This window comes from Cololabis saira, chromosome 3, assembly GCF_033807715.1.
Source record: "Cololabis saira isolate AMF1-May2022 chromosome 3, fColSai1.1, whole genome shotgun sequence".
In the NCBI taxonomy this organism is placed as follows: Eukaryota; Metazoa; Chordata; class Actinopteri; order Beloniformes; family Belonidae; genus Cololabis; species Cololabis saira.
The window spans coordinates 27,652,815-27,673,637 of NC_084589.1; the positions used below are offsets into that span (position 1 = coordinate 27,652,815).

General features: G+C 37.6%; 2 protein-coding genes across 4 annotated transcripts; both read right to left on the reverse strand.

The window, feature by feature from the left end:
• Positions 1-2,916: 2,916 nt before the first annotated feature.
• leng1 (leukocyte receptor cluster (LRC) member 1) lies at positions 2,917-7,700 on the reverse strand. 2 transcript variants are annotated; one of them, XM_061718413.1, is made up of 5 exons: positions 7,570-7,700; positions 5,572-5,784; positions 5,100-5,279; positions 3,625-3,932; positions 2,917-3,463 (listed from the first exon to the last, which is right to left on the reverse strand). In XM_061718413.1, exons 2-5 carry the CDS (start codon positions 5,701-5,703, stop codon positions 3,244-3,246), a joined length of 840 nt encoding a protein of 279 aa, XP_061574397.1. In that variant the 5' UTR covers positions 5,704-5,784; positions 7,570-7,700; the 3' UTR covers positions 2,917-3,243. The 2 variants fall into 2 exon arrangements, with proteins under 2 accessions (XP_061574397.1, XP_061574396.1); XM_061718412.1 differs by having other exon boundaries at positions 5,572-5,787.
• A 157-nt stretch (positions 7,701-7,857) lies between these two features.
• Positions 7,858-20,454, reverse strand: tmc4 (transmembrane channel-like 4). 2 transcript variants are annotated; one of them, XM_061716969.1, is made up of 16 exons: positions 20,313-20,454; positions 19,920-20,106; positions 17,677-17,819; positions 17,404-17,553; positions 16,779-16,864; positions 15,922-16,067; positions 15,589-15,736; positions 13,409-13,567; positions 13,163-13,320; positions 12,915-13,041; positions 11,987-12,084; positions 11,655-11,838; positions 11,418-11,548; positions 11,081-11,236; positions 10,099-10,177; positions 7,858-9,983 (listed from the first exon to the last, which is right to left on the reverse strand). In XM_061716969.1, the coding sequence occupies exons 1-16, from the start codon at positions 20,341-20,343 to the stop codon at positions 9,906-9,908; spliced, it is 2,061 nt and encodes a 686-aa protein (XP_061572953.1). In that variant the 5' UTR covers positions 20,344-20,454; the 3' UTR covers positions 7,858-9,905. The 2 variants fall into 2 exon arrangements, with proteins under 2 accessions (XP_061572953.1, XP_061572952.1); XM_061716968.1 differs by having other exon boundaries at positions 19,920-20,124.
• Positions 20,455-20,823: the final 369 nt, after the last annotated feature.

A 20,823-nucleotide genomic window follows, 5' to 3' on the forward strand; every position in this document is an offset into this window, starting at 1 on the left:
TCACAGTGTTGGAGGTTGTCTGTGTTTCTCCTCCGTCTGCCTACGTCACAGACGGCGCGCATTGTCATGGTCCGGCTTGATCATCCTTATGGCATCTTTAAACCTGAATTATGGTTCCGCGGTTAAAGCGACGCAGAGCCTACGCCGTAGGGTTACGTAGGCTCTGCGTTGGTGTAAATAAGAGGATAAAAGAAGCCTGCGATAACATTCCCACAGGGCCGTAATTGTGTCTAGCTGGGGCCTGGCAGTTGGTTTATATTGATCTCGCAATGGATCTTTAATACAAAGCAGCATCAGTTCAGCTATTTGGGATTCATATGGAGAAGTCTGGGTGATCTGACTTCTAAGAACCATAAATCAAGCAATATCTTCATCATTATGGATTTATGTTGAAAAAAAATAATCATACAGCAAGTTTTTTGACTGAACATATTTTAATTACAGAATGAAATGTACATATTACCAGAGGTGGACAGAGTACTCGACCCCAGTACTTGAGTAAGAGTACAAAAACTACTGGTCAAAATTTACTCTGTTACAAGTAAAAGTAGCTCAGTCAAAATATTACTCGAGTAAGAGTAGAAAAGTACTTGCTTTTAAAGGTACTTAAGTATGCAAAAGTAAATGCTTTTAAATTTACTTTAAGTAAACGTAAGAGTAAGAGTAAATTTCTTATTTTCCACATCAGTAAATTACTATATTTTTTCTAAATTAATTGTTGCGGCTCTGTCTTGACAAACGCAGGCTACTTTGGCGGTATCGTTTTGAGGAGGCTTGACGTATTTCCGGTTTACGTACATCCCAGTGGAGAGCGTGCACTGTGATAGGTCTCCTCCTTTGACAAAAACAGCTTGTGTCCAATAGGATTTTAGGGAAGAAGAAAAAAGAGCAGACCTGAAAGTAACGAGTACTTTTCAGCCTTCCTAGAAATTTACTCGAGTAAAAGTAAAAATATTTGTCTTGGAAATGTATTCAAGTAAGAGTAATAAGTACCAAAGAAATCTAATACTCAAGTAAAGTACAAATCCTCTGGATATGTACTTAAGTACAGTACTCGAGTAAATTTACTCCGTTACTGTCCACCACTGCAAATTACATTTACTCACGTTACTGTAATCGAGTACTTTTTATGAGTAATTTGTAATTTTCTAAGTAGTTTTTGAAATATGTAATTTTTACTTTTACTCGAGTACATTTTGACCCAAGTATTTTACTTCGCTACATTTGAAACCCCTCACGTTACTGAGTACAAAATTTATGGTGAAAATCTTGTGGGCATTTTATTTTGGTTTATTGTGAATAGCAGGATCCTGCGGGCATTGGGCACTTTATTTTGTGTTTGAATACTTTGATTCTGGTTTTAGTGTTGTCGGTTGGACAATATGACTGAAAATAGTTTGCACTTTACAGTACAGGTTGTGACTGTCCTTTTTTTCCTGTTATGCGGAAGTAAAAGGATCATGTTACTGAGCTCAGCTGAGCTTTTACAAGTGTGGATGTTTAACTTTAATATGCCTCAAAGTTAATTAAAACAACTTGTGCTGGATTTGATTTGTGACTCATCCTTTTTTTGCATTAAATAACTGAAAGTAACTTTTACTCAAATTACATTTTAAATTAAGTACTTTGTACTTTTACTCGAGTACATTTTTAGATGAGTACTTTTACTTTTACTTTGAGTAGGATTTAAGCAAAGTAAAGATACTTTTACTCAATTACAATTTTTCAGTACTTTTTCCACCTGTCCTTATGGCATCTTTAAACCTGAATTATGGTTCCGCGGTTAAAGCGACGCAGAGCCTACGCCGTAGGGTTACGTAGGCTCTGCGTTGGTGTAACGCGGAACCATAAATCAGCCTTTAAAGAAAGAAAAGGGGGGAAAAGAAGCCTGCGATAACATTCCCACAGGGCCGTAATTGTGTCTAGCTGGGGCTTGGCAGTTGGTTTATATTGATCTCGCAATGGATCTTTAATACGAAGCAGCATCAGTTCAGCAATTTGGGATTCATATGGGGAAGTCTGGGTGCTCTGACTTCTAAGCACCATAAATCAAGCAATATCTTCATCATTATGGATTTATGTCGAAAAAAAATAATCATACAGCAAGTTTTTTGACTGAACATATTTTAATTACAGAATGAAATGTACATATTACCTCATGTAAGCCATTCAGATTAAATAACATAGTCCAATAACATCACTCATAAAGGTGTTGTTACAAGGAGGGTGTGTTTCTACAGGACATTTGCAAGATGATAAAGACGATACCTTAATGTTTCAACATGTCTTTCTCACTGTAGATACTGAGCTGTCAAATTAGTGGACCATTAGCAAGGACTGACTTGTTTGAGGTTCCTAGTGTGACAGTGAGTCAGCATGCACATTACCAGCACCCTGAAATCTGGCAGACAAATGAGATACAGTCCTCTAATACTTAAAAAAAAAAAAAAAAAGTACCTGCGCTTTTCCCACTGTGCCATGCTGAAATGCCTGCTGGATGAAGGTGTGCAATAAAAAAATAAATCAAATGGGAAAACATTCAGTTTACACAAACTAGAAGAATGACATCAACTGAGAGTGCAGGGACGTTTTATTTACTTGCTGAAAAAATAAATCTGTTTCATTCTTTCAGAGCTTTGTTTCTTTACAATGCCTACAGGGGAAAAAAATTGTGGGTTGATGAAAATATTAACCTAGAGTCCAAGGCTACATCTTCAAAAGGTTCCAAGTAAACACCTGTCCCAATCCAAAACATAAATAAATATACTGTATACTATCATCAGTTATGACAGCAGATTGGTGGCATTTGGCAGTCAAATTTTTAATAAATCAACTTCTTGCTGTTTCATCAGTCTGATTTCCTTACATTAATGAAGTCCTTTTATCTTCACGAAAAAAAAAAGCCACACTAACGACGGTTCAGTGTTTTTCTATTTGACAGCCTGAGCCTCAAACCCCCTGTGATGGCAACCATCTGCCCTGCTGACGGGCTCATGAGTGAATCGCTGCAGGGGCAGATGCAACTGCAGCTCAACATGACCACCATTGCTCCCGCAAGTTTCCCTTTAAGGCGAAACAAAACATCTATTAAGATCTGATCAGTGTGACAAATTACCAACTTTTTTTACATCAGAATCTTTTACACAGGACTTACATATCACATGATTTAGCTTCATGCAGAAACGTCACACTAATTGCCATTTAAACATTCAACACATCATAGTCTTTCATTGCCAAGAAAGCTCAAGATTTCAGAATCTCATCTCTCCACGAATCCCGATCCCGCCTTTGCCGCTTTCGGGCCAGTTCTGGGAAGTAAGCACTGTTGTAAGGCCTCTCCCTCTCATCAACTTCCCTCCCTGGATCCTTCCTTTTACCACTCCGCTGGTCGAGAAGAGCCTGGGCTCTCCTCCTTTCTTCAGCTTCCCTCTGTAGACGCTCAGCACGCAACCTTTCTATGGAGCTGCAAAAGATATGATAGACATTTTCCTATTACGTTATCGCTTTCACATCCTTTGGTTAATACCAATTTGAAATCAAGTGTAAGAATGTAATATAAAGTTAATCATTTGAAAACATCTACAGATCCTAAATTACTAGTTATTAATAATGCAGTACTTATACCTTTCTCCACTGCTTCCCATTTCCCCTTTGTCTCTTTTTTCCTTTTTCTTGCTCTTGTGCTCCTTTTTGTAGTGCACACCCATAGCTTTCTTCATGTCTTTCAAAGGATCCAAACTGTCCTTCAGTCTACGATCTCTCTTCTCTTTTTCCTCTTCACTTATTCCCTTGTTCTTTTCTGTGTCTTTTTTGTCTGTCTTCTGTTCTTTTTTGTCTATGTCTTTTTTGTTCTTCAGGTACCATGGAGTCACCTCTGATCCTGGTTGGGGTCCTAAAGACACAAGTAAGCCAATGGACCGTTCCTGCTTCTCCTGGACAATAAAACAAGAGAAACCAACAGCAATTAACATTTGTCACCATCAGTTTCAATTTACTGCATTTACATTTTTTTTCCAGATACATTTTCTAACATTTAAAAAAAAACCTAAGTCTACTCTTACAGGTTTTCATGCCAATTATTTGTCCACTGTATTACCTTGCAGTGATATTTTCCTTTTACAATCAACTGCAATATTCAAAATGAACTTAATTTGTAAAATAAACAGTACTGCATTAGGAATGGGCGATATTTTACCGCTCACGATATCCGTCACAATAAGAATTTGTCATCTCGCGGTAAAAACGATAAATTCCCGTTGATGACGTTTTTGTGTAAAGCTGATTTATGGTTCTGTGTTAAATCCATGCACAACATACGTGTACGGAAGGAAGGAAGAAAGAGATGAAGAAAGAGATGAAGAAAGAAAGAAAGAAAGAAAGAAAGAAAGAAAGAAAGAAAGAAAGAAAGAAAGAAAGAAAGAAAGAAAGAAAGAAAGAAAGAAAGAAAGAAAGAAAGAAAGAAAGAAAGAAAGAAAGAAAGAAAGAAAGAAAGAAAGAAAGAAAGAAAGAAAGAAAGAAAGAAGAATTCCCATTGATGACGTTTAGTATGTGGTGATAGATTTATAGTTACAAAAGGTGGAGTTGAATTGTTTTTTTTTTTTATCGTCATTTTAATCGTTATCGGGATAAATGCCAGAAATTATCGTGATCATTTTTTTAGTCCATACCGCCCATTCCTATACTGCATTAAGTTATTTAAGCTTTTCTGTAACTGCATTAAAAATCAATCTGAAGAATACATGAAGCAGAAAAACCCCTGTAGTGCCCCATGAAAGTATTTACTTCAAACTAAAGTTAGTTGCACACCTAAATGGGAATGTGCAAAGTTACCAGTTCCCATTAAAATGAAACAGCCCTGGGCCTGAGATCACTGCTCCCAACTGAAGCCAAAGCCTGGCATAAGAAAACATCTTAGATCCATGTTGCTGATTATATCAAAAGGTAGAAATTATATCAAAATATTGAGAACTTAAATAACCAAACATGGCAGACAGAAAGTGGTCTTCATCCACCATGGATTATCATTTTGTTGCTTTCTAATGACCCAAGTGAGAATATGAAAATTAACCACATTTTGAGAAAATCAGTAGTACGGCTACCTTTTCTTCTTTCTTTTCTCTTAGATACTCTTCATTTCCCTTCTTCTCCGAAGACTCCTCCAGAGGAAAAAGATTAAGATGTTCTAGACTTCCTCCATTTAGTTCATCATCATTGACTTTTCCTTCTCCTGGAGACTGAAGAGCAGCTCTGGATTTTCTTCTCAGAAACTCCGTTCGTGCCTGTGGAGACAAATAGTTATGACTTATTAAATACACAGATCACAATTAAACTTTGGCTTAGTTTTATTTTACCGGCATAGGTCCTCATGAAAATAATGATACCATGCACGACTACGGCAAATAAAGTCTAGCTGGCAAGAAGATTAAGTCAGTAGATTCTTGTTTACAGAACTGACTTCATTTATGACAACACCCCTTGCAGTGCTTTGACTGCGTGATAGTAAACAAATGGCTCCTATTACTGTCATCATTATCACCATAGTAACAGTTAAGGTAAGGACAGGGAGGGCACCTCTTGCTCGGCCCGCTCCACACGCCGCTGGGCCTCGCGCTCCTCTTCCGCTGCCTGCGCTTCATCCTTCCTCACGCGCGCGACGTTGTCCTTGTTGCGAACGTGCCAACTCTTCTTCGGGAGGATGTTCATCGTTGCCTTGGTAACGGTTTTGAACTGTAGGTTACTCGGAGGTCTCGCGGCAACTGAACTAAATCAGTATCTTTTTTTTTTCTTCTTTATTGAACACAATAAAACAAAATAGAACAGTAATTAAACATCTTCTCGCAAGGATGATAGTATACTTAGTAGACATAATATGAGATGCTGTCAAATATAGAGCTATATAGAAAAACAATTAACTATATATTGAAATAAAAGACAAACAGGGGTTTTTATAAAGTGCAAACTATAAAAGTATCACAGTATTTAAAATCAAGCAAACAAAAGTGCCAAAAAGAGGAGCAAGGACTGAGGCATGCATCAAAAAAGCAGAAAACAAGATATATCGTCACAAATCTTTTTAGCCATTTTGTTGGAGTCTATTTTTCTTAGGGATAAGAAGAATAATTTAAAATCATTTAAAAACCAATCAAAGGAGGGTTTGCTATTCCTCCACTTATTACAATGAATATGATGTTTACCCATGAGAATAACTATATTTATTATGTCAGATACATTCGACTTCAAGTTATTTATATAGAAAAAAATATGAGAGATATCAAAGACGGGTATGTCCTCTATTCTAAGTAGTAACCAGTTTCTTAATTCTAACCAGAAGTTTCTGGACACAGGACACAGGAAAAACATATGTTCTAAAGTTTCATCTGCTACTTTACAGAAAGCACATTGATCAACTTCGAAATTGAATCGTTTTTTAAGGAATTCTGCAACCGGGTACACTTTATACAATATTTTAAAGTGAGTTTCCTTAATCTTTGGGGGAATGGGCCATCTAATATATTTAGAATGAGCTTTTATCAACATAGACACAGTTATTTTCTCATTCTCTTGAGGTTTAAATCCTCGGTTATAATCATAAAATACTATTGATTTCCAGGCAGCATTAATCACTTTGTTATTACACTTATCATCATTCAAACATACTTTTGCAAGGCTAAACATAAAACAAAGGTGTATTTCTGTTACAGGTGTAAAATCATGGCATGGACAAAGCAAGGAACTGAGAGGTTGTACAAGTTTGTATCAACTTAAGAAAATGTTTAAAAAAGAGAAGATAAGTGCCTACAAAAAAGAAGAAGGAGAAAGAGAAAAAAAATAGATAGAGTGGTATTTTTTGTTTGTTTTCTTGTTATAAATATGTGATAGATAGATTGGTGTTCAGTAAGTCAACGTAACTGTATTAACGGAGAGGGGCAGGTATCATAAGTTTTCTTCTTCCTGCTCCTTTTCTTTCATGGTGATAATGTGTACTTCATGAAATTTTGTACAACATTATTGAGAATATATACCATGACTGGAATAAATGAAATAAAATGAAATCATTCAAGTTACACTCGTTAATCGTCAATTTTGGTAGTATCGATTTAACACTTGAATATAACAAAGTATTTTTGATTAATTGAAGGAGTGGGACGGGAATTGCTTTACAAATCTTATTATATTCCCTCTGAGCACAATTTATTTAATATTTTTCTAACCAAGCCCTGTAGTCCAAAAGACCTCCATCAGAATCCATCATATCCTTTACAAACAAAATGCCTTTCTCATACCAGTCTCTCTTAAATATTGATTTTCTATTTACTATGATTACTCTATTATTCCATAAAACAGATCCATGTGACCAAATCAGTTCAATAAGCCGAACATTTTTTTTGTTATATAAACTAAACGGATAAATGCATAGATTAACTCGCCCCACATGAAGGCACATATTACAGAAAACACACCAGTGTCTCTCACTCTTTCCTTTTTTATTACCTATAAAGCTAATGTTAGCTCTTTGCCATTAACTTCACGTTGACGAAAAAGCAGGAGAAAAATATTTAACTTTCTTACCCTCAACAAACCATTCTTTCTTTCGAGTAGTTTATCAAACTATTCTTTTAAGTTTGACAAAAGTAAAAGATGAAGATTTTGACTCGTTTGTGGTTTTTGCCTCTGCAGCAGTAAACAGGAAGCAGCAGACCCGAACAGGAAGTAGCGATGAAGACACACGGAGCAATTACACACCTGCGCCACCAGGGGGCGCCACAACGCCTCGTTTTATTATACATATGGGTCAATGACGAATAAGGATTTTCAACAGGTCAGTTTTAAAATAATAAAAAAAATATTTATTGCAGTAGTTCAAACATTAAGAATGTTGTGTACACATAAGTTCATATAAAAATGTTAAATGATTTAAAATCATTTAAATGATTTCAGAGTTTTTTCTCAAGATGAATTGGCACTAGCCTTAAAAAAGGTTATGTGGTGCAACCATGATTCATATTAAAATAAATTAATGCCACAACGCCTCGTTTTAAATAGATAGATAGATAGATAGATTTATTTATTGTACCCTTGGGTAAATTTGGTTCACAGTGAGTGCCTCCTCATACAATCTAAAACCATACACTCAACAATACAGGATAATATAAAGTGACAACAGTGCTTTGGCTAAAAGAACAAAGAACAAGAAGGACGGCCCCAAGATAAGAATCAAGATAAGTTAAAACATCAGTAGATAAAAACATTAAAATATTAAAACCAAGCCAAAGGATAAAAAATGTGCCTTTTCATAAAAACAAGATAAAGGCAACAATACAAAGTTATGTTGCAGTTCCCTCACTTATTAATAGCACTGATGGCTGCTGGTACAAAGCTGTTTTTGTAGCGTTTGGTTTTACAAGCAGGTACCCTGAACCTCCGACCTGATGGAGCAGCTGAAACTCACATTTAAGAGGGTGGGAGTTGTCTTTTAAAATAGAGCCAGCTATCCTCTGTAACTGTTTAGAATACAGGGATTCTGGCTGAAGCTGAGACTCACCAATCAGCTTGCTCGACCATTTCACGATTTGGTTTAAAACATTTTTGTTTTTAAGGGACACATTTCCAAACCATGAAGAAAGACAGAAGGATAAAACTGATTCTATAAAAGCATGATAAAACAAGATCAGCATGGTCCTGGCAATGTTAAAAGTAGACAGTTTTCTCAGACAAAACAGGCGCTGTCGTCCCTTTTTGTACACAGCCTATACAGTTTGCCTCAAAGTTCAGTTTGTTGTCGTTGACAGTTCCCAGATATTTATATGTGCTGACATACTCCACTGTCTGACCCTTTAAAACTGTAATCTCTTGGTTGGGAGCATTGTTTTTGCGAAAGTCAATGATCATGTCTTTTGTTTTAGAAAAAAGACATATATTGTACATTATACATATACAGTATATTTTTAAAAAAAGTCAACAAGATTGAAAAAATATATATACACTAGCAGAAAACCAGAGAAGACATTACGAAATAAAATTAATCTTTTAAGGCTGGATAACACCTAAATCATAAACCATATGATTTATCATTCTCTATTTACATTTTTTGTTTTGTTGTCTCCTGAAACATTGTTAGATACTGTTGTTTTGTGTATTTATGTTTTCTGATTTGTGGTTGCATTCTGTTGAAAGTAGTTGTATTTTGTAAAAGGTATTTATTAATTGTACTGTCATACCCCTCTGCATCCCTGCTGGCCTCGCTGCATCAGTGCAGGAGTTTAATGCATGGCAGATATTGCTTCATTGGCTGCACCTGTGAGGATATTACTTCCCTGGCTGCTGTTTGCCACGGTGTTTTTGATGTGGATTTTGTCAGGCTTCTAAATGCTAAATGTTAAATTTGAACAATAAAACCTAGACTTTGTGATTTGTTTTGTTCAGACTCCTTTTTATGTTGCACTTCAATGAGCTGGGTTGTAACATGTACATTCTTCAATATTGCGTTTTATGAAATGTTGTGTTCTGTTTTGTTTATATGTTTTGTTGAGGTCCTTGATCAAATATTATTTTCTCTGTCTGGACATATGGGTTGAAACTTCAATAAAAAATGGCTTTAATTAAAAAGAATTATGCATGGGTTTATGCAGTTTAAGTATGCCAAAAACCCATATAGTTGAATATTAATGAATGATCAATAATTAACATTGAACATGTTCCAATTCAGAATTTTTTCTAAAGGGACTGACCTCTAAGTTAAAATCTTTCAAGGAATAGAACATCTTTAGATCGATAACTGCCCATGATTGATCTGGTAAAACCCAGGCTGCAATAAATGAAGTAGATCTTTCACACTAGTCCTCTTGGGTTGCCTCATCATGCTTCATTTTGAAAAGGTTGAAGTATATTTGGTCCACGGGAAGTTGTCAGTCCTCTTCTGGTATCGGAAGGTGCCGACTCAGCTCCTCAATCTGCTTGACCAAAAACTGCTTGTCTCGGCCCTCCTGCACACAAAAGACCAGGTGCTGCATTAGTAAAACTGGATGCCGGGAAATGTTTGGAGCTACTGGGATAATATAGATCAAAATTCAACTGTTGCTTTTAATAACAACAACTTACCAATTTAAGCTGAGCTCTTAGCAATGCAACACTTTTCCCATAAACGGAGGCTAAAGCAATGAAGTACCACATCACCACGCTGTCGAGGACAAAAGAGATGCAATTATAAATAGCTCATTACAGGTAGGGGTACACCCTAGACAAGTTACCAGTCTATTGCAGGGCCACATATAGCCTATACACGGAGAACTACACACAGGCACTTACACCGGTTACTGCTACCAATGGAGGATTCAGTGCCAGGGCATAGTCAAAGCAATGAGGTAAGTTAAGTTTCAATTTTAGCCTAAAAGGTTATTTTTAACGTGGGGATCGATGTGATTATGGTATGTCTCCTCTGGCTGGGAGGACGTCCTTGGACGGGAACGGTCTCCCATTGGCTCAGCTACTCGCTTCTAAATCACGTGACGCACATCACAAACTTAAGTTTTCCACAGAAATTAAATCGAAACTTAAACGTCCATTTTATGGCCCATGTTTAATTTTTGATTTGGGTTTTCCCTAGGTAATCTAACATTTTATCACCCCCTTGTAAAACTGCAACGCCGTGAACGTAGTCTTTATAAACGAATTGTGAAGGCTGCGGACAAGACTGGTTATTAAAAAGGAAGCATTAAAAACAAGTTTGACTTTTTTAGCAGCTTAGCCAGAGTAGTCAATTATTTTCACAGCTTTTCTTATTTCTTCATGAGCTTTTTGTGCTCGAATTAACTCGAAAGTTTGGATGATATTTGATTTTTTGCGAACCTGTTTAAGTAAAAGCAGCGATGCTAAAATTATTTATAATTGTCAATCAATGTAACATACTGTACATAATTTCGGACTGTTGGAGGAAGCTGGAGTACCTAGAGATAACCTCTGCAAACAAGTTAACTCCACACAGAAAGACTCAAAAGTCAAACCAGGAACCATCTTGCTGTGAGGCAACATCATGTTGCTAGATGCCAGCATAATGATTGCAAAAGAAAACAAGCTTACTTACAATGATAATGCAAACAGAGGGATGGAGAATGCCTGTGAGCCAATGAAGAACAGAAACTCCTGTGTCACTTCTGGGAGATTGTACAAAGACTTTGGAACAATCAGCCACATGTTTTGGTGGGAACGGAAAGGTCCACAACCCCATGAGGGATGGATCCTGTTTGGACAGAAGGTAACCTTCTTTATCAACAATTTAGCTTCACATGAAAACATCTTGACACTATGTTTGTAGTAATATCATAACTGCACTGATTTTATAACAAATAAACTTGCCATTGTTTGGACTTTCTGACATGTAGAAAAAACTGTTCTGCTATAACTAATCAATCAGCACTCACACGGCAATACTGTAAATCATGACAACCAAGGCCAAACTCCAGCCAATCAGGAGTACGACCAGGAAAAAGAAGGTGGAGGTGGTGGAGCGAAACGTCTTCAGGGCCGGCCGGCAGTTGTAGAAGAGCGTGATCTGTGGAGGAAAATGGCAAACAGGGACAAAAAACAGTTGTAGAGACAAGACCAGCAAGCACTGTGCAATTTTTAGCAATTTAGGACAAATTAAACTCCAGTGTTACCTTCTTGCAGTAGAAGAGGATGAAAAACTTGACGGTGTTAATAAGTGGCAGCACAGGGCAAAAAAGGGCTCCAGTCCAGACAACGGTCTGACCATAAACCAGTCCAAGTACGTTGGAGGGAATCACAAACTCCTGCCGGCCCAGCCACTGTGATAGCTTACAGGACCAGTTGTCCACCACCATCCTGACACACACGAAGAAAAAAGGCAAACAGATGAACATTTTGCCACCAAGATGCCAGACTGACTCACCCAGAGAACAAATTAAATGTAAAAAATGTGCAGAGAAATCTGAAATATACAGCATGTTTGAGTCACATCAACAAATTATACCTGCGTGGAAATTCGACCAGTAGAAGCATAGCAATGTTGATGAGGAAATCAAACAGAGTGAGCTTGTACATCTCCTGTCCCACACGGGTTTCCCAGCACTGCATCATGGGACCATCAAAAAAAAGATGGACATGTATCCAAATGTGCACATGTTAAGTTAGGAGCATCAAGTAAATCACATCATCCATTCATTTTCTACAAATGCGTCGTCCTGTTCAGGGTGGACTGCAGCCTATCCCTGCAGTGTGCAGGGGTTGGGTGGGGAAATTATACTGTCATAATAAGGCTTGCTTACAATTACTGGAATTAAAGTTAAGTTATTTCTTAGGAATGAATCACATAGACAAGTTAAAAAATAAACTCTCTTTTATAGTGCATAACATATATTACTATTACTTATAGAGGCCCCAAGCTCTGGTCTGACTTAAACTGACTTAAACTCTTCACTGAGGTCCACCTCCTCCCAACGCATTTTAAAAAAAAAACCTAAAGAATTTTTACTTTCCACAGGAACCTAATTTACTTTCTCTACTCGACCTTTAATTTTATCGACCTTTAATTATATATTCTTTCTCATTGTTCTGCTTTTGTCACATTTTTTGTTCTTTCTTTGTGTTTTTTACTATTAGTTGTTTCAAGTACTTGAATTCCTGTTGCTATTGATCTTTGTCTTTTGTTGTTGTTTAGCTCATGCATGCTGTCTGCTTGTCCTTTGTTTTGTTTTTTTGACAGGGGTGGAACCTTGTACAAGTTCGCTATAGAACTTCGTTCCCTCCTTGCGCAGTGCTTCATGCATCTTTTTGTGCTAAATTAATAAACTCTAAACTCTAAACATCAGAAACTCTGTCCTGCTTGTACATCATGGGCTAAGGTTAAGGATCAGTACAGCACCAGCAGAACTGAAGTAGCACAAGTGTTCTATAATTACCGGGTAGTCTTCATGGTGATATTTGCACGTTTCACACAAACTATCATCTTTGTTGCCATAGCAGGTGATCTGACTCCACAGGGTGAAGAGGAGGACACCCAAACTCACCAGGCGCAGGACCACTGCCCTGAGAATGGAGGAGAAAGATTACTTTTCCTTTCATACAATAATGATAAATACTAATAAAATAACCTACCACAGATAAGAAACTGAAATCAAATGAAAATGATAAGAAACAATAATCAAACCTTAACAATGCTACTACAACAGTAATGCTGGGGGAATATCGCTCTATTAGGGCGATTTGGTCACAAAGCAGAGGCACCAAGAAGTTTCCTGCGGTGATGGCGATGGATGGCAGATATTCATACAACAAACCGAGGATCCCTTGCACATCACTCTTGTCCTGGTTGGCAAGAGAGTGGAGAGAATGGGTTACAGATCCGTCAACAAAACCACATCAGTACCATCACAAGACTTGTTACATTATGTACCTGGCTGGAGACAGTGGCCGCAAAGATGCTCAAGAAGGCTGCTGCAGATAACCCAAGTGCAACAAAAAACATGAGCACACGTAAGGAGTATAAAAGTACTTTTTGACCCAATGTCCGAGAGGCTGCCTGTTTCTTTAAGCGTTCCTCCTCCAGATCCACCTGGTAGAGAAACATAGGAGATGTGAATCAAAAGAAAAATCTTATAAAATTAAATCCAAAAAATGATTATTTAATACTGGTTTTGATGCAGAGGGACATACTAGCATGGTGTTTGAATTAAAGGGACAGCTCTAGGTTGGTTTAAATAATATTTATCTGACCGATTCCAGTCTGTTCATGTTCATGAGGTTTCTTCAGAACAGACGAGAGTCTGTTATGGTGTTCCGCAGGGTTCAGTGCTAGGGCCAATCTTGTTCAGTTTATACATGCAGCCCTTGGTAAGTATAATCCAGAATCACAGCATACATTTGCATTGCTATGCTGATGATTGCAGCTGTATTTGTCTATGAAGCCAGATGAAACAGAAACGTTAGCCAAACTTCAGGCATGTCTTCAGGACATCAAGGACTGGATGTCAACAGGATTTGTCATTTAAACAGCATATTAATCAGGTTTGTAAGACAGCGTTTTTCCATCTTCATAAAATCCCAAAGGTTAAAAGAATCCTCTTGCAGAGTGATTCAGAAAAACTAATTCATATGTTTGTATCTTCTAGATTAGATTACTATATTGTATTATTCGCAAGATGTCCAAGACAGTAATTTGCTGAATAGGCTCCAGCTGATCCAAAATGCAGCAGTGCGACTGCTGATAAGAATCAGCAAGAGAGACCATGTCTCTCCAATGTTAGCCTCACTCCACTACCCCCTCCGTAAAACTCAGAATCCAATTAAAAATGTTATTACATGCGTATACAGCCCAAAATGGCTAAGCTCTGCAATATTTGCAACACTTAATAGTACCTTATGCTCCTAAGCAGGTTTACTACTAGTTTCTAGAGTATCCAAATGTAGATTTGGAGGATGGGCCTTCTGTTATCAGGCACCCTTACTATGTATCCAACTTCCACGTTTAAAACCAAACTTAAAACATTTCTGTTTATTAAAGCCTAGTGAGTGTAAACTCTAGTGTGTTAGGGTCAGTAGTCATAGCTGCAGCTGCAGGACAAGACTAGAGCAGCTCGTCTTAAACATAGCTTCGTTGTAGAAATGCTGCTATAGACCTACGCTGCAGGAAGGCACCAACATGATCAACTGAGCGGTGTCCAACACCCCTCCTTCTCTGCTCTTCTTCTCTTTCCTTTCTTCAGATCAACTCTTAAATTAAAGTTATTAATTAGAAGTATCTCGTAACCATAATTGTTCTCCATTGTTCTTGTAGTTTGTTGTGCTGGTCTGCCCCCTCCTTTTATCTACATGTTTGCAGGCCAGAGCTTCAGGAGCTGCAGTCCCCCCTCTGACCATCCCACTGCTGCTTCCACCTGCTTGCATGGATGTCTGTTGGATACCTGCTGACATTCTGACCTACAGTCCCCCCCCTCTGACCACCTCAGTGTCTGCTGTCTACAACTGCTTATAGCAGGGGTGTCCAAAGTCGGTCCTCGAGGGCCGGTGTCCTGCAGGTTTTAGATGTCTCCTTGCTTCAACACACCTGATTCAAATTAACAGTCGTTACCAGCTTGCCATCAAGGTCTGGGCAACTCTGTTGGTGACACAGCTACTTTTATCACGGTGTGCTGAAGCAGGGAAACATCTAAAACCTGCAGGACACCGGCCCTCGAGGACCGACTTTGGACACCCCTGGCTTATAGTCATCCCTGTAGTGCACCAACTAACCATTGTGTGTCTTTCCTCTCTCTGTCTCTTCATTCTCTCTGTTCTCTCTTTTCCTGCTCTGCCCAGCTGGCCTTCAGTAGGAGGGCCCCCCTCTTCTGATCCAGGTCCTGCTCAAGGTTTCTTCCCTCCTAAAGGGGAGTTTCTTGTGCCACTGTTTGGCTTAAGGATTTTCTCCCTCGAGGGGAGTTTTTACCTGCCAGTGTTTATGTAATAATTGCTCGGGGGTCATGTTCTGGGTCTCTGGAAAGCACCTAGAGACAACTTGTGTTGTAATAGATGCTATATAAATAACATTGAATTGAATTAAATTGAACTATCAAAGGTCCACCACATTTTAATTTTTACCTGTAGCTGATAGTGGATATTTTTCTGTTTCAGCTTGGTAGCTTTGTCACCCAGGCAACCATAGTCCCATCCAGTGAACACGATCATGCTGTAGTTGACCACAGTGCTGCCTCCCGTTGCCACAGCAACTCGAGCTGCACTCCCCATGCTACATGTGAGCAGGCAGACAGAGAAGAAAAAGGCAAGTTAATGCAAATGAATTCTGTTCTCAGACTTTTAAACGAAAGCTTGCTCCTTGAAATAACTGGTCTTAACAGTCACTGAAACAGGGCTAGACTAGCACAAGCATACTGTTGCTGTTCTAAACTCTCTAGTGTTTGTTGTGGGACTCACCGCACTATCATGCAAATGAGACAAAAGGCAAAGTAGAAGATGGCAGTAAAAAGGTAGGCAAGGGGGATGTTGTAGGAGAAGTTGTCGTCCGCCACCATTGTGTTATTGTAGAAGCCGTAAAACATGAATGAATACTCCATAAAACCCTGAATGAGGGCAAGAAAATAGCAACTTAGCAGATCTGATAGACCTCAATGTACAGAAGATGTGAAGGACTTTTTATCATAGAATATAGATGCTAAACTCTGGCTAATAATCTGTTGTATTTGTTAAAATCATGAAGAATTTAGCAGACTCAATTTCTAATATTCATATTCAAATCAGAATAGATGATTGACTCATAAGCTGCAAATTTGAAATCTAAGCGTCATCTTGAGCCTCAAGTATCAATTTGTATAAAATTAACTGACATAGGATTGAATAATACAAATGTGCTGACAGGTTGCCCCTAAAATCCAAATCATTGATCATACATGGCTGAATCAATTAGCTTCCTCAGTGTCAGGGTTCTTTTTATACTTTAGAGGAATTAGTCAGACATACAGTATTGTGCACTGAAATTAAAGCGAGGCGGCTTAAACTATTGTCGTAAAATTGTTTTTAATATTTAAGAATGTCCATCCTTCTCTGTGTTCTCTGTCTTTTCTTATAATCCCAAAGCAGCGTTGAGTTCAGGACTCGGGATTGTGTCAGTTGTTCTTCTTGTCGATGACAATATTTATGCATGACTCCAACTTGACATGTTGGATTATTGTCATGATGCAGAATAAATTAGGACAATTCTGACCTTTACGATAACATAGCATGATGGAGAGTATCCTAAACATCACAAACGATAAACATCCAAACTTTCTTACCGTTCCTGAAAGTAAGTCAAGGAAGAACTGATAAAAGACCACCAAGGCTTGAGGGGCAGGGTCATATTTCATGCATTCCTCTACACCTGCAAAAAACAGTGACCTTATTTGAAGCATTTCAAAACATATAAGTGGTTAGAATACTAAAATATATCCCTGATGTTCCTATATATTCTCTGATTATAATGGTCATATGTTATCTCAAAGAGTTGTGACATTTTTAAAAGAAGGTAACAAAAAAGGACATAAGATGTGATGATGATGAAATGCAAGACTGTGGGTTATACGAGTAAATTAAAGTAAGTTATACAAGTAATTATATCTTTATTCAGTTATCATTGGGGGTAAAATCTGTTGCATGTATTTCTTCATCCTGTTTCTAAAAAGAATAACATATCTGGCACGACTGTCTCTACATTTACGCCTACAAACAACCCAGCCTCCATGGACGGGCTGTTGCCTGGAAACTGTCTCGTCCAACTGTGAGGAGGCTTCCTGTTTTAACCAGAAAGAGCACGACTAGAGATGAGAACACAGGAAATAAGGAAGTAATGATTAAGGATAAGGTGCCACTACAATAAGTACATTTGATTAAAATAAATGTCATGATATGGCAAACTGTTACCTGTGCTGATCTCAGAACTATTTCCAACATGTTTGAAGACGATGCTGGGGATGATGACAAATCCAGCAATCAGCAAGAAGGACCCAATATTGAGAACCACCAGGAATCGGAGAAACACGAAGTAAGACAGGACACCACCTCCAAAGTTCCCTGTGGGGCAAAATGATCACGTTGGCTCAAAATGCTATATATCATGCATGGAGTACATTCTATGATCTAAGTCTTGAGACACCTCTCATAAAATGTATTCATAGCATCCAACTGAGTGTATACCTCCAATCTTCTGCAAGGACTTGCCCCATAGAATAAAAAAAGAAAGAAATTCTCTGGTGGTTTTTTTGAGTTTACGAAGGGATTTGACCCTTTTCCAAGACTTGGATCCGGAGAGAACAGGCACCTGCCTTTCCTGCACCTGTCTGCAACAGACAAGGTTTTAAAAACACTTTAAGCACAATGGTTCACTGCCAAAATGCATTTCTAAGTAAGTGAAAAGAAAAATGCCTTGTAGTCTCATCTTTAAATCAATTTCCCTCCAGGGATAAATAAAGTACCAGTATTTTTGAATTTAACTGAATTTTTTTCAAGTAAAGACTATTTTACTAGTTTTACTAATTCTAATGTTTCTTACCCTATTGGCAAAGACATTATTGCTTAAGATAATTCTGACTAGCTTTATGAAACGTCAGGTTTATTTCTAGCGGGCCTGTTGTTGCGGTGATAAAGTTTGATACTAGTTTACTCCCAAAATATAATTTGTATTAGTCATTAATTTACTATAATCAGAGGTGAGAAGTAACAAAGTGAAATTACTTTGTTGCTATACTTAAGTAGATTTTTCTGGTATATGTAGTTTGAGTATTTATTTTTCGTACAACTTTTTACCTTTACCCCTACATTTGAACAGACAATTTTGTACTTTTTACATGATCAAAACAAGCTTGTTACTGTGTCAACCTCCACGGATGACAATACGACTTAAAAAACAACTATCTCGAGGGGGAACCTGAGTGAGTGTGCACGCTATATGATAAGAGAAGAAAACTGCAGCACCACATGGAGGAAGAAAGGGATCCAGGGAATGCAAAAGACTCGGAAAAGCAAGACATTTCCCATCCAAGCCCGTATATAAAAGAGCTGATGGATGTTGTTGGCTGCAAGAATGATTCCTGGTGAAACGGTCTGTCTTGTGGTGACGGCTTAAAACCCACGAGCTTCCGAAAAAAAACATGTAGTGGTCAAGTGTATTTTCAGTTCTTCTTTTTATCTTATTTATCATTTTATATAAGTAATTTACAACTTTAGCAATGCTCTGGGAACACATTGTTTGATGGTATGGAGCTAACACAAGCTTATCACTATTATCCTTATTACTTGAGTACTGTATATAATTTGAACCCTTATTGTAAATGATTGTCAAATATTCAAGTATTTTATAAAAGAAGTAATTTATGTAAAGTATAATATTGAGAGTCACAAAGCTAATACACTGCTTAATGTAGTGTTCATGAATATGCACTGTCCCATCTAAATAAACTTTGAAACTTTGAAACTTAAAATAATGCAGGACATCTGCTCAGTTCAGTCTTGATTATATTTAAGCAGTCTAGCAGTGAGTTTGCTCCCTGGACCGACACTGTGTACGTTGTTAATGAAGGAAGAAATGGTTGTTTTTTGGTTTTTGTGTCGGACTTTTTACTTTTGCCTAGTAATTAAAAGATTGCCAAAAAAAAATCCTTTTTCATTTTTTACTTACCGGTAAGTACATTTCAGAAACTTCACTTTCTTACTTCTACTTGAGTAAAAAAGTTGAATAGGTACTTTTACCCGTCTTTTTTTCTTATTAGTATCTGTACTTCTACTTAAAGCAGCACAATGTAACTTTCAGCTTTTGTTGAGTTTGGCGGCTCCTTTGGACAAAAGCGGTAGTGCTTTACCAGTAGTGTGGAAGGGTTCCTACCATCCTACCATCCATAGTGCCAGTGAAGGCGATACAGACCCCTCAGACCATGACAGAGGCGTCATTAAACCTGTTGTAAGTTGATGTACCATCACAATGACTCTGGAAATAATATATTAAGGTGGAAAAGTTACATAGTGCTGCTTTAAGTATAGAATGTGAGTACTTTTTCATCTCTGACTATAATTACTATAATCTTTTGGTTTCAGTTATCAGCATCAAGGCACAATCTCTAACAATGAAACCAACAGAACCCCATTGATGCTGTCAATTAAAAAATGGGAGGTGGGAAGTGGATTTTTCTTCTTGTCAGTGAAGAAATTTGTGAACCCAATTTCTTTCAACTAAAGTGACCATTTAGATCAGCAAATCCTTCCGATTAACCAGCATTTTTAATGTTTTCCTTACCATTATTTTTAATTACCTGGCAGATACTAAAGATATGGGGTGTACCATAAATGTCACTTTAAGTTTAGAGATTTCCTTGCTGACGTTTAAACTAGAATTAATCTTAAAACAATAAATGCACCAGGAAAAGGTTCAGAAGTGCATTTCTTACCGCACAGCTCTTTTCAGTGCCATGGTGTACGGGAAACTCCTGATCTCCGGGGTAATCCCAGCATTGTCCACTTCATCCTCACCTGCAGGCTCCGAGCTCCAGTCATGCTGAGGATAATTCTGATTGGACACTTGGGATGAAACCCGACGTAACCTGAGTGACTGCTGGTCACCAAGGTAACCATTTCCTGAGAATGGTTGAACAGCTGACAAACCACAAACAAGGAAATACTCAAATAATATCTCTCTAGAGGAGATGATTTTATATAAATAGTAATGGAAGTCATACTTATTTTAGTTATTTTAAGCAAAAAATAAAACATGCACTTGTGTGCTGAATATAATCAAAAGGTACAAGTAAAAGACACCTTCAGTATATGAGTGTCCACCTTACTTGAGCTTTGTCTCTGTAGGTAACCGTCCATTCTTCGTCACATCCAGTTCTTGTTCATGAACTTATTCTGAAGAAAACAACGAGTAAAGCAGCCCTTCACAAAGCAACACCATGTAGCCAAGAAACTCTTCCCTGTTTGGCCGGCTTATGGACTTTACTCCCTTTAAACATGACCTCACAGGTACTTCCTTGTGTCTTTTAACCCCTTATTTTCAATGTAATGATCTGCTGGTCAAATAAAAGAACAAAAGTGATTAAGAGGACTTCGAAGGAAGATATTTGATTCCACTGAATATATTTAGCTTTGGTAAATCTTAATTTAACAAAGTGCTGAAGAGAAATTAAACCAAGGCTTTAGTTAACTTAAACAAATAGGTTTTGACTGAAAGAAAGCAATGTAACAACTAATTATTTCTTTATCTAACAACCGTATCTTTTCCATCATCTGATTCCGATGCTTCAGAAAAGGATAATAATAATAAAAAATATTCCCGAATGATAAAAAAGAAAA

What these genes read in the sequence shown, in the direction of transcription:
- leng1 (XM_061718413.1), bottom strand. Translation starts at nt 5,703, where the DNA reads ATGAACATCCTCCCGAAGAAGAGTTGGCACGTTCGCAACAAGGACAAC. An exon ending in TGGAGCGGGCCGAGCAAGAG is followed by an intron (nt 5,280 to 5,571) that starts GTGCCCTCCCTG and finishes TTGTCTCCACAG; the next exon opens with GCACGAACGGAGTTTCTGAG. An exon ending in ATGGGAAGCAGTGGAGAAAG is followed by an intron (nt 3,464 to 3,624) that starts GTATAAGTACTG and finishes TATCTTTTGCAG; the next exon opens with CTCCATAGAAAGGTTGCGTG.
- tmc4 (XM_061716968.1), bottom strand. Translation starts at nt 20,343, where the DNA reads ATGGACGGTTACCTACAGAGACAAAGCTCAA. An exon ending in CGGCCACTGTCTCCAGCCAG is followed by an intron (nt 13,321 to 13,408) that starts GTACATAATGTA and finishes CTTGCCAACCAG; the next exon opens with GACAAGAGTGATGTGCAAGG. An exon ending in ATGATTTACAGTATTGCCGT is followed by an intron (nt 11,237 to 11,417) that starts GTGAGTGCTGAT and finishes CTGTCCAAACAG; the next exon opens with GATCCATCCCTCATGGGGTT.